Source organism: Polyodon spathula, chromosome 8 (assembly GCF_017654505.1).
Source record: "Polyodon spathula isolate WHYD16114869_AA chromosome 8, ASM1765450v1, whole genome shotgun sequence".
Lineage (NCBI taxonomy): Eukaryota > Metazoa > Chordata > Actinopteri > Acipenseriformes > Polyodontidae > Polyodon > Polyodon spathula.
The window spans coordinates 30,615,305-30,629,031 of record NC_054541.1 but is presented as its reverse complement, the minus strand read 5'-3'; the positions used below and the strand labels follow the sequence as shown (position 1 = coordinate 30,629,031).

At 35.1% G+C, this 13,727-nt stretch overlaps 1 protein-coding gene across 1 annotated transcript in view; it reads left to right on the top strand.

Annotated features, from left to right (window-relative positions):
• LOC121319753 (TBC1 domain family member 22B-like) overlaps positions 1-13,727 on the top strand; it is a 201,882-nt gene that overhangs the window by 50,213 nt on the left and 137,942 nt on the right. Inside the window, exons 7-8 of the mRNA XM_041257529.1 lie at positions 1,047-1,112; positions 9,724-9,838. Coding sequence (XP_041113463.1) covers positions 1,047-1,112; positions 9,724-9,838 — 181 coding nt within the window. The remainder of the gene's footprint in view (positions 1-1,046; positions 1,113-9,723; positions 9,839-13,727) is intronic.

Sequence of the window (13,727 nt, the reverse complement as noted above, 5' to 3'; positions counted from 1 at the left end):
CACTAAAGTAAATGTTTACTGTTTTTCTGAACTATCAGATTCATATAGATATTCCCTGTATGAGCCCTGAGAGTTTAATACTACAACCAAAAGTTTACAGAGGTAAGGATTAAAGGATTGAAAATACATTAACTCTTCACACTATCTCATATATCAATCCCATATTTACAGTCATGCCTGTATGGGCTCTGAGCTTGCTGAACTAGGGGTGAGTTTCTGTTCAAGTTTCACCAACTATCCACAGCGATGTTGCCTTCATACCATTTTGAAAATCAGTGAATAAATTTAGATATTTAAAAAAAAAAAAAAAAAAAAAAAAACAAACAAAAACAACAAAATTGACTGTAGGTATTTTAGAATTGATTCACTGCCCTTAGTTACTAAATTACATTTATTATATTATACTGTATGTCATATTAAGTGCTACATACCAGTTAAGGTGTTTGGTTAATGGTATGTACAAAAGTAATCTGATAGACATATGTTTTAAGGAGTCGTTTTCAAACTGAAAAAAGAAAATCTGAAGCTTCCACATCGATGCTGGCTGTGAAAGTTTTCTGAATTCTATGTAAGTTGCTGTTTATGTTTAGTATACTGTGGGTAAGTATAATGAGGTGTACACCATTAGAAAAGCATGTGGGCTCGCTCGAGAGAGATCGGACTATGAAGTGGCTTGGATCAAGTACAACATTGGGAGACTCTAATGGTGCCTAAGAGTATTCTTTAGAATCCTTAGGTCTTTATACACCAGAGAATAGTGTAATAAAATAAAATAAAAATAAATAAAAGAAAGTCAGCATGAAGGATTGCGTTGGTGAAGCCCAGATTCAGTGACTTTAACACAGTCCAGTAAACAGCAGCAAGCTTGGCTACTTTTATGGTTATGACTAGTTCCTCTGCTCTTTTGCTTTTGAAATGGAACGGTGCATTTTGTGGACTTTAACCCTCAGCTTGGAGCCTTATTAAAAAACTAACGATTTTCTTTAATGGCAGTGCCAACCATAATAATTTGGCCTGTGCTTCTGTTTTCTTTCTTTTATCCGCAGATTCACATTGACATTCCAAGAACGAATCCTCTTATTCCGCTCTTTCAACAAGCTTCTGTGCAAGAGGTGAGAGAATTAACAAATTGATTGGCCAGTAGTGCTTGACTTCAGACATTCAGACAAACACTAGCTGTCCTTAAAATACATTAAAAGAAAACCAAGTTCAAAGGAGGTCTTTTCTTAAGCAGTCTTTTCTTAAATATCCAGTAGGGTTTATATTAACTAATTCCATGTCTTTTCAAACAAAATAATGTATGAATTAGACAAACAATGAGTAATTAAGATTCAGGGTATGTGAAAAAGTAAGTGAACCCCTGGTTTTATCAGCTCAATTAAGGAGATAATTAGAATCAGGTGTTTAAATAATTAGGTAGATCTTCAGATGTGAGTTTGGGAGGCCCCACCCAATATAAAGATCAGAAACTTTGTGAGTTTGGTCTTCACCATACAGGTGTGTGGAAACACGTTATGCCACGATCAAAATAAAGGACCTGGGGCTAAGGATTTGGGGCTCCATCAATCCACTGTCAGACAGATAGTCTACAAATGGAGAAAGACCACAGTCACTCTACCCAGGAACGGTCATCCTACCAAAATCTCTCCAAGAACAAACTGGAAAATCATCAAGCAAGTCACAAAGAACCCCAGAGTAACATCCAAGGATCTGCAGGCTACTCTTGCGTTGGCTAATGTGAGTGTTCATGACTTGACTAACAGAAAAAGACTGAACAAGAATGGTGTTCATGGGAGGATAGCCAGGAGGAAATCACTGCTGTCTAAAAAGAACATTGCTGCCCGTCTGTAGTTCGCCAAAGAGCACATAGATGATCCACAAGACTTCTGGAACAATGTTCTCTGGACAAACGAGTCAAAGGTAGAACTTTCTGGCCTCAATGAGAAACTTTGTTTGGTGAAAATCAAACACAGCGTTCGAACAGAAGAACCTCATCCCAACCGTCAAGCATGGTAGTGGGAGTGTGATGGTTTGGGGCTGCTCGATTGCCTCAGAACCTGGACGGCTTGCCATCATTGACACAACCATGAATTCTGCATTATATCAGAAGATTCTAGATGAGAATGTCAGGCCATCCGTCTGTGAGCTGGAGCTGAAGCTGAACCGAAAGTGGGTCATGCAGGGTCACAATGATCCTAAACATACAAGCAGATCTACAAAAGAATGGCTGCAGAAGAAGAAAAAGTCCATGTTTTAGAATGGCCTAGTCAAAGTCTGGACCTAAACCCCATCAAAATGTTGTGGCAGGACCTGAAGCGAGCTGTCCATGCAAGGAAGTCCTCAAATGTCACTGAGTTGACGCAGTTCTGTAAGGAAGAATGGGCAAAAATTCCTCAAAACCGATGTGAGAGACTGACCAAGTTACAGGAAATGTTTAGTTGGTCCTTGCTGTTCAAGGGGCTGCCACCAGTTACTGATTCTAAAGGTTCACATACTTTTTCACACATAGATATTGAATGTTGAATCATTTGTGGATAAATAAATGTTGAAAAAGTATTATGTTTTTGTGTCATTTGTTTAATCAGGTTTTCTTTATCTATTATTAGGACTTAGATTAAGATCTAATAACATTTTAGGTTTGAAATATATGAAAATCCTAAAGGGTTCACAAACTTGGAGTCAGTTCCATATATATATATATATATATATATATATATATATATATGTATATGTGAGTGTGACATATGGTGACTGTGAAGATATGCTGTATGCATAAATACAATTACTAATTGTAGGATGCCTATGTGAAGGTTGTAGTCTGAATTGTAAAAAATGTTAGCGGTTTAACATTTAATTTACAGGTATTAAGTATTTTAGTTTTATAAAAAAAAAAAAAGTGTCTAGAGAAGATTACGTGCTCATAATGATTTTGAAATTTTTTGAAATTAAATTAACTCTTCTTGGGGGGGGCGGGGCGGGGATCTACATTTAACAATTAGGTGTTCCACAGTCCTTTATTGTATACTTTCACTGCTGAAAGAAAGCATTATTTTGCTCATTTATGCACTGCTGGTCTATCAGTCACCAGCGGCACATGGTAATTTGAGAATTGGAAATTAATACAGATTAACACTGTTTAATGAGGTGCAGAAACTGTCGATACATCCTGTTTCCTAACTAATCATACACTTGAACATGCACATTACAAACTTGCACAGGATATTGCTGCTTGTTATAGTTCTGTGTTAAGTTATTAAATTATGAACTGAGGTGAAGCAGGAGATAGCATTGTTTGTATTTGTCCATAATTCTCATAGTTTATTTGTCCATAAGTCACATAGTTGTCACATTGTTATTTCTTAGTTCTCATTGTTATAAGATTAGAGGGTATGCTCTAAATATTTCATACATGTAAATGCTCTTTACATTTCTTTGAGTTCTCAAATATGTTAATTTAATAATGCAAATAGCAATAATAATAATTATAATACCTGTGTAGAGGCTGATATGTTTGTTCTTTATGTCCAGTATACAGCTATGGCCAAAAGGTTTGCATTACCCTAAAGAATTATCTAATTTTGCTTCATAATGTCGAATGAAATTTGCTGAATAATGTTACATTTTTTTCTTAAGTATGTCTCAATCCTAAAATTCTAGGTGATGCAAAATGTTTGGCCGTAGCTGCGCTGTAGATGGCCCCTTTCATGCACAAGGGTGCAGTGTTTCAACACCCAACATTGTGCTCCAAAGAGACACACTTCTTTGTAAGGTCCCCTATTTTGTTGTGGCACTGGAAGTTAATGGGCACATGGCACCAAACCATTGCAGCATTTTTTGCATATGCATATTGTTAAAGAATATTATACTGTAAGTAAACCTTTCATTTTATTCGGACCAATTTTCATATATTTTGTAACATCCCTAAATGTGATTTTTTTATTAAGACACTGCCATTGACAGATGGGAAGATCTTTGATAATGTTGTGATCATGTGACCACCATTATTTAACGACCACCTTGTCTAAGTGACCACTTTAAATTCCTCCCAATGTTATTTCTGCTTTTATTTTACTGTATTAAGCGTCCACTTCTCTAACACGATCAACGAACACAATTCTCTTACCCAGCAACTGACTCAAACCAATATTAAGCACCCTTACACAAGGCTGTTGTTATAAGAAAAATATGATTTTAAATAGTACATTCTAAATTCATAGGAATACTGTAAGCAGTTTAGCAGCCTTTTATTCGTAATCAATAAAACAGCAGCGCTCTCTTGTAAAGGAAGAGAGAAAACGTGAAGAAACAAAGGTCCTCCCTAGAATTAGTTATTGAACTTGTAAAGACACAAGTGCCAGAAAAACTACTGAAAAATCTGTCTCTACAAAGACGCAGATAGAGCATTTTGAAATGGAAAGAACTAGGGTGTGAAGTTTTTTTTTTCTTTCTTATTCACGTGACCGTTTTGAGCCAATTAATACCTTAAGTAAACTGTTAATTACTAAACAGTCGCATCTTTTTACCTTGATGCCCTGATTGACTTTCTGATTCTATTTCAGTTTCATTATTTGAACACAAGAGCAATCAGTGACATTAATCACTTCCCCCAGATGCTACTTTAACGTGCATTTCGTTCTCACACTTGCCTGGGAGCTTGGTAGCTTCCAATGTGTCGTTTTGTGTTGTGTTGTCCTTTCTAACTGATTTAACAGAATGTTCTCATAATTAGGATGTAGCATCTTAAGACTTACTTATTAGAGTATGAAAACAATGCGCGCGGCAATCGAAAAAGATCGTGTGCTTGTGCTGGCGTTGGTTTCAGGATGCAATGAATCAACACGTACCTGAAAGGCAGACAGAGGCATTGAAATTTGCAAAGGAATTTAAAAACAATTGTGTGACCTGAGACAGGCACGCATTCATTACTTTCGTAAAGTAATTTGTTTTGTAAATGTATTATCTAAATGAATGTTATTAAAATGTTACACTTATTTTTGTTCATATTAAATCATCTAGGTTTTACAGTGTATATAAGACAGACTTAATTACAGGAAAGCGTGTCAGAGACAAATAGAAAATTTATAAGTTATGCGCCCTCTTTTAAGAGACCACCTGTGTTAAGAGGCCACTATTAGACTGTCCCTTGAGAGGTCTGTTAATACAGGTTTGATTGTATTTTAAAGGATGCTTTTTTGGTTGTTTTTTTTTATAAATTATATTTACAGCAAGCATTTTTCACATTGAAATGCATAAAAATCCTGATTTGAAAAAGCCCAACAAAAAACAGGTTGTTCAATGATTTCTAGCTTTTTGGTTTCTATTAGAGTGAACAGTGGCTGACCTAAACATGTTATTTAATTCAGCCATGAATGTGCTTGTATTTCAATTTAGTCTCTTCTTGAAATTGTGAGAACACAAAAAGTGAATTGCTTGAAGACTGGAATTATAAAGCAATTTACTAAAGTGGTACAACTTTGTTAAATCAGATACAGCCAGTGTGTTTAATATATGTAACCCATTTTATCCAGGTTTGGTTTCTAATAAATGATCCAATAAATTTTATGATTATAAAAAAATATATTATTAAGGATTTACATCTATTGAAGTAAAATTTAATATTATAGGGTTTATTCCATTACATTGTGATAAACCCCTGGTCTTTTAAACATATTAAAACAATAGGACCCTTGCTAGGGGGTATTAGCACAGCTTTCAGCATGTGCCAAACTGTGATCCCTAGTAATTCCTGATGTGTTGGATGTTCACGATATTAAATATCAATAAATCTGTTTATTTTGCTACAGGTGTTCTCTCAAACATTTAATTTGTACCATCATCTTCATTTAAGTGCTGCCAAACGGAACAAACATGGACATTTGAGATATATATATATATACACACACACATAGTACCAGTCAAAAGTTTGAGTACACCTGCTGGAAACCAGGTTTTTCATGATTATCTATGCTTTTAACTGTATAAACTTGTCTATAAACACGTAATATTTCATTTTATGATACGTGTACTTATATAAGCTGATAATCATAAGTGAATTGCATTGAAAAATTTAATTTTTAAATGAAAATGTAAATCTTGTCAATTTCAATGAAATGGTCACCCAAAGCAGGGGGATTTCAGTCTGAAGCTCAAGTCAGTTAAAAGTCTGAAATGTGTATAACACGGTGTTAGAACGCTGGCCTAAGTATAAAAGTGTCTTTGTTAGATTTTCTCTGATGTAACTAGCATGTTACCTAATTAACCTTTTGTCACCAATTATTGTTAACAGGTGAGGGTCCATGATTACTATAAATATAGGTAGCATAGGCACAAGTTTGTCATTCCTGAATGTAAGGGAGCAGAAAATGGCAACATACGCTTAGTTAAGCGAAGACATGAAGGTCAGTTTTTAAGACAAACCGCAAGAACTCTGCATTTGTCTGTAACTGCTGTGGCCAAGACCATTAAACGATTTGAAGAAACTGGCACTCATGAGGACCGAACGAGGTCAGGCAGGCCAAGGGTGACCTCAGAATCGGAGAACAAGTTCATTGGAGTCACAAGTCTGCGAAACCGGCGATTAACTACCTCTGAAATACAAGCTCAGCGAAATGCTACTAGAAGTACAGATGTTTCAACATTAACTGTTCAGAGGAGTTTGCGTGAAGCTGGCCTAACTGGAAGAATTAGAGGAAGAGACTTGCCTGGGCCAAAAAACACAGAAACTGGAAGTCGGTCTTATGGACCGATGAGTCAAAATTTGAAATATTTGGGTCCAACCGCCGAGTATTTGTAAGACGCAGAGAGGGTGAGCGCATGAGTTCTGCATGTGTCGTTCCCAATGTCAAGCATGGAGGAGGCAGTGTCATGGTCTGGGGTTGCTTTGCTGGTGACAGAGTTGGTGATCTTCTCCAAGTCCATGGCAAGCTCAACCAGCATGGCTATCATAGCATACTTCAGAGGCATGCCATTCCATCAGAATTACAGCTAGTTGGACAGTCCTTCATTCTTCAGCAAGATAATGACCCTAAACACACCTCAAAGTTGTGCAAGAACTATCTGACAAAGAAGGAAAGTGAACTCAATCTAATGACCTGGCCTGCTCAGTCTCCAGACCTCAATCCCATAAAACTTGTATGGGACAAACTGGACAGAAGAGTCAAAGCAAAGCTACCCACAAGTGATTGTTTTTTTAAAAGGTACTTTTTTTTAAAAACAGCCAAAAACATTTCTGTGTGTTTACTTTTGACTTGAAGCGTGTGTTAAAAGAAAACACATCAAATACATGTTAAACATTAAATATATGTTTATTTTTTACAAATACAATAATATTACAGTATATTACATGAATAAATATGTTTAAGTTCAAATCTTTAGAGCCTTGACAATTCCGTTAAATTGTCTGTTTTTAGCAGTGACTCCGCTGTAATTTTTACATATTTTTACCGTGACAAAATCACATCCCTAATTATGATCATTAATAAATGACATCCTGATTTGCAGTGAAAGCACTTCTCGTATGCCTTTTCTATAAAATATTTATCTAAAAAAAAAAAAAAAAAAAAAAACATAACAATCAGAAAGAAATCCAATCAGTTGAGGGTGGATCACATTTCTGTATAGACAGTTTGCAAAATGCATTTAATTTCTTGTTCTTTGCTGCTCTTTGTGGAAATACATGGGAAAGCATGTCAGAAGACAGTGATGTGATTTTTTTTCTTTCTGAATTCAGTGCTATGAATTTCTGTCCTTGTAACACTTCGGGACATGTATTTATTTAGTTTCTAGGTTCCTGGATATGATTATCACGCAAATATTTCAACTCATTCAGCAGACTGTGACTACTGACAAATGCACTGATATCAATATCACACTTGGGTGCTGCGCTAAAAACAGTAATATTTGTGTTTCTACACTACATGAGACCAAGTTTAATGAGGCATAATAGCCTACAGCAAATAATGCCTTAGCTGTGGGTTTCATTTTTCCTTTTATACCAAAGAATAACAAATGCATTCTAATGATTCTGAAAGTGTGACTGTTTTAATGGAGTTTTCACTATACAAGCATTACAGTATATATCAGCCTTATATATGTAGGTAATGATTTTATTTAGGAACTTGCAGTAATAATAATGTTTATAAAATATTAAAATGGCAACACTAAAGCTTTAAAATTACAAATCCCTTTGAATAGTGTCTGCTCTTGTATCTGTACAACATCATCAGTTTACTCCACTGTTACTGTTGCAGTTTCATATTAAATTAACATGGCAAAGCTGCCTTCCAATGTATTTTGAATATGAGAAGTTGTAAACTCCAAACAACTGTAAAGATCTGGGAGGTGCATCGCCTTTAAAGGTCAGAACATGTCTGCCAACATCTGTGAAAACTGGCTTTAGCTGCTGTTAACCTTGTTGCAAATATTCAGCCTGTTTCACAGTTATTTATTATTCAGACACATAGGAATGTTTTTTGGGGGGATTTTTTTAATCAATATAATGCTTGGCCATGTAAATTGGCTTTTGGCTTTGAGTGGAACACTAATTATTCAGGTCACTATCTCTGTTAGGACACTATTGCCACCTTTCCACCTGCCAATGGGACTGTGTTTCAAGAAATTTGAAATCAGTTTTATTCTTTAATTATTAATCATACTTTTAGTGAAATCTTCAAGGTACAACAGGACTGTGAATTCAATGTATAGGCATTTTTAAAAACAAATCTACTTAACGTCAGGTTGCAAATTAGATTGTAGCCTGCAGATAGAACCAGCAGCAGCATCATTTGATTTTAGCACTGGTCAAAGATACCTGTCATGTATTGCCCACAGAAAGCTATCATTCCAAGAAATTAAAATTTGGAGGAATTGCACACTTTCCTGTGGAAAATTTTTAGAGATTGTCCAGGGGGTGTTGACACGGAATGTCTAAATTATACCTTTTCCGCAAATATCATTTTAGCAGTGCAGCATCTCGGTCTACTGGTTTGATTAGCTTAGGGCTAGACTCCTTTGGAATTCCTCAGAGGTTTCTCAGGAAAAGAAATGCATTAACAAGGTGTCTTCTCAGAGAATGATGAATTTGACTTTGTTTTATGATGAAATTGTACACAGTTAGAATGATGTGGGTATTATACGTGTCTTGTTTAAGCTTAGCATTTTTTAAAGAGTTCTGCAGTGGTGTTTTTAAAATTTGAAGGATGGGTTTCTTTAAAATGAGATACATGACTGCAACCATCATGTGATAGATGGTCAAACACTGACTCCTTTTAAAAACGGTAATGCATTTCTCTGCTTGATTTAGGTTGAACTTCAAGTCTCTCAATTTGAGAAAGTTGACAGCAAGGTGACACATTAAAGATCTTGTAGACGTTTTCTTTCGTGAAGTGTTTGCCTCACTTTAAAGGCAAAAAGAAGCTATAGTTGAACAAAATCCTTGATATACAGAAGGAAGAAGACACGCAAAACAAACATGAAAAATTGATAGTGAAATGCACGATTTATTTCATCTGAAGATATACATTCCTTGAATGTACAAAGATTATCTTAACCATGAATATACAGTATAAATGCCCCCCCCCCCCCCCCCCCCCCCCCCATTTGGTACACGCATATTTTTGACATTTTACATTTAATATACAGGTAATGGTATTATTGCATTTAAAATGCTGGTAATAGTTTCTGTTTTTGCTTGAAATAACTATTTTTTGGGTTTTTTTTTTTCAGATCTTTGAACGTATTCTCTTCATATGGGCAATACGGCATCCAGCCAGCGGATATGTGCAAGGCATAAACGACCTAGTTACTCCTTTCTTTGTTGTCTATGTTTTTGAATATATCGGTGAGTATTTTTATGGGATAATACTTTTTTTTTTTTTTTTTTTTTCTACAGTACTACAAGTATTCAAAAGGACACTAATTGTGGTCAGAATGCAGTCCTTTTAAAGTTGGGCTTTAAAACTTTTTGGCCAAGACACAGATGTGTTCCTAGATCACCACTGTTACAGTACTTCATTCCATAATGAGTCAGTAATTACAGAATTTCTGTTTCAATGGAAAATGTTTGGTAATTTTAATGGTATATACAAGAGACAGCCTATGAGGTAAGTTATGGATATCCTTTAGGGTGTTTTATGACACATCCAACATGCTCTGCATGCCTCAACATCGCTTCATTGCTAGGACAACTTGCCCTTCAGCAAGAAAGATTATCATTCATTTACTGAGTTACAAGGTAATACTTTTCCCCTTTGTTTCCTTGTTCTTACATCTTAGGGAGCCTTCTATTGCTAAGCAACTAATGAGAGCTACTGCTGCATACTCCCTAATCATCTCTTAAGTAGGATAGAGCCCCACTCCTGAGAGGGCCTGCCATTTTACCTCTTACCCCATCAGTTGATAGATAGTGGAAATGTTGTTAATGATCTTAACAGTTGGATCTCTGTTGGCAGGCTTTCTTTCTTAATTGAAAAAAAAAAAAGTTTAAGTGACATGCGATTAGAGAGTTCCTGTGCTGTGGGTGGAAATAGGTGATACAAGTACTGCTGTAATTGCTTAAAATATATAATTATTGTATTGAGCTGGTGAATGTCTAAATGATAAGTGGTTAATTACATTTCACAGTACAATTTTGAAACCCATGTAGTTTTTGGTGCCTCTGGTGGTAATACTGTATTTTCTTGCACATGTATGCCATCACTGAAACGGGGACATGCATCAGTACTGTTACGGTTATATTCATCAACCTGCCTGGCTAAAATGAAAGAAAAAAGAAAACACTTTTTTGTTCCAAAAAAAGTGCCAGAGGTATTTTGGGTAAAATGTGACTGTGTTTAGTAAACCTTGTGAAATACTCAGTGTGACCAATAGCTGTTCTTAAAATTAAAGATCCTGAAAACAAAGATTAAGACAGAGACATTTGTATATACGGTCGGCGCCGCATAATTGGGATACTGGTAATCGGGATTTCTGCTTAAGTGGGATACAACCCTGTGAGACGGTTCTTCCCAATGCTATTTATGTTGTTTCATTGGGATGTCACTTAATTTAATTGGAATACAGTATTTTCAAATGATGAACGGAGATCACTTTTCAGAGCAAGACAGGTTTGCTTAGCACAGTACAGTGAGTGCGTGATTACACTGACTTCCATAAACCACGAGACTCCTGTGGTTTCTCAGGCTGCTACTGTAAAGAAAGTCGGCGTGTAAACATCGCATTTGATGTAGAACATTTCATGAAAACATAAAAAACGGATTAATTAAGTTTAGGAATAATAATAATAATTAAAAAAATACTTTTAAAGTTTGTATTCAACATTTAATCATAATGTGATGTTATTTCATTCTTTTTCTTTTCATTTAGAAACAAAAAAGTGTGATTAAGGTTGTACAAACCACAAATGTAATATCTCCCACAAATGTAATAACCACCTGTTCACGTATATAATGTCTCCCACAAATGTTGCATCCATGATAATATCTGTGAATTACTTAGTACATATTTATTTATGTACTTAAATAACAGTTTAACTTATAATTAATAATATGCATTAGTGCCGGTTTTGGATATAAAGATAAAAACCAAAAAAAAAAAGAAATCAATTTGCATACCCCCATTAATGACTACCCAATTATTAAAGTATATACTCTCGTTGTTAATTGTGACAATTTTTTTTTTTTTTTTTTTTTTTTTGTAACAAATAGTAACTGAAAGTTGTTGGTAGATGGGTATAACATTTTTGGGAGAGATTTGTGGGCAGGTGGTTATTACATTTGTGGTTTGTACAAGGTCTTCTCAAATGCCTCTCGTTTTAATTGGGACAGCCACTTATTCGGGATATATTTAACTTCTCCCGAGGCGTCCTGATAAAGAGGCGCCGACTCTACCAGAAGTACGCAAATATTCCTCACCGCTGGGTTCTCAGTAGGGTTGAGCATGTATGCGTGCTGACTGATTTGAGCTCTTAAGCACACCTAATTTAAGAAGTTCAAGACATACTACATTTTGAATACCATTCTAAAGTATTCATGAAATTTGTTTTCCACTTTTTGTACTAACATTTTAGTTTTGCCTAAGTTAACCAGTGGACCCTATGAATAACTCATTAGTTATTTAATCAAGTATTTATTAAGTCTGTTTAAGTGAAGTTAGATATTCATAAGAATCCTGGACTGTTGTTGGTTTCTTTAAGCTTTAATTAATTAATCAGATGTCTTTAAATATTGATTTGGGAAGCTTTGGTGCAGAATTTAACTTTACTTCTAGTTTAATACAGTGAAATATGTGTGTAAGATCTGCAATCTGTTATCAAACAGTGATTGTTGAGTAGTTTTGAAATAACATTCCAAAACTTAAAGATAAACGGGGAGACACTTAACAGTTTGTTTTTGATGTACTGTTTTCTGCAGACTAGTATTATTATTTTTTTTTTTTTATTGTTGTTTTTTTTTTTATAATATTATGGTACTTGCAATTCTGGCTGATGGTGTATTTGGCAGAAGCTCTCACTGGATCATAACCAGTGACTTAGACAGGAGATGGAAGCCTTTCTGTGTGCACAGGATAAAACATCTGATAGACAGTTTGCAAAGCAGGTGTTTTCAATAGTCAAACTTTGTTTCAAGAACCTGTCACCCAAATAACATGTAAGTACATTCGGCTGTATTGGATTAATCATAGTCAAGACTTAAATAATGTACGATATTACTAAGTGGACTACTGTGTGCGTCAAACTTAGTGTAATTAAATGCTGCTGATGCTGTTTTCCAGGAACTTCTTGGAAGCAGGTTGCAAATCTCAATGGGTGCTCATCCTGGTTAGAAGATAAATCATGTATCTGAACCTGTGATGCTTTAGATACCCCAGTTTTATCAAGTCTAAGTTTTGTTAGATTCTGAGTCTGTCCTGATGATGACCTATTATAATAAAGTGATGGCAGCACTGGGAGACACAGCTGAACTACAGAGAGAAAGAGACAGAAAGCCTGCTGTCTGAAACCTTTTCTTAATATCTGTGAATACTGCCTGGGGTTTAGCGGGGAGCCCAGGGTTCTTGCTTTAGTCAACATTAACGTGCAGTTTCTTCATTTTATAATGAAAAAGTAAACTAACAGGAGAAGATCAAATACTACTTTGGCATGAGGGTCCTTGTCTTGTCTGTATACTACAGAAAATGGGACTTCATATTTGCAGAAAAAGCCGTTTGTGTTGCATTTAGACAAGAAGTTGATTTCAATTAAGATATTATTGCCTATTTATTGCATTATTTTATCCCACCACCACATATTTTAAGTGAACAAAGTTTAAGATAATATATGAAGCACAATAGCATTTTTCCTTATTTTATAGACAATATTTTTTCTTAATTTTCTGTGTTTTCTTTAATATTCCTGTGTGGAGTTCAAATTCTTATCAACATAGCCATAGTTTAAATTAAATAAATAACATTGGCATAGAGGATTAATAGCTTCACACTTTCTCTATGTTTATTAGAAATCAAACATTGTGTTAAATTTCTTTTTTTTTTGTTCAAGCACTTGAATTGCAAATTCTTTTTTTATGTTTTCTTATTTGAATGTTTCTATGATCTGTGTAACTTGTGAACCACTTGTCAGATGGATTTCAAAATCTGTATTCACCCTTATAATGGCAGGAATACAAGCACGTGCAATTGCAGATTTTTTTATAGACTGTTAAAAGTTTCAGTTAAAAGTCCTTGCAGAAACACAG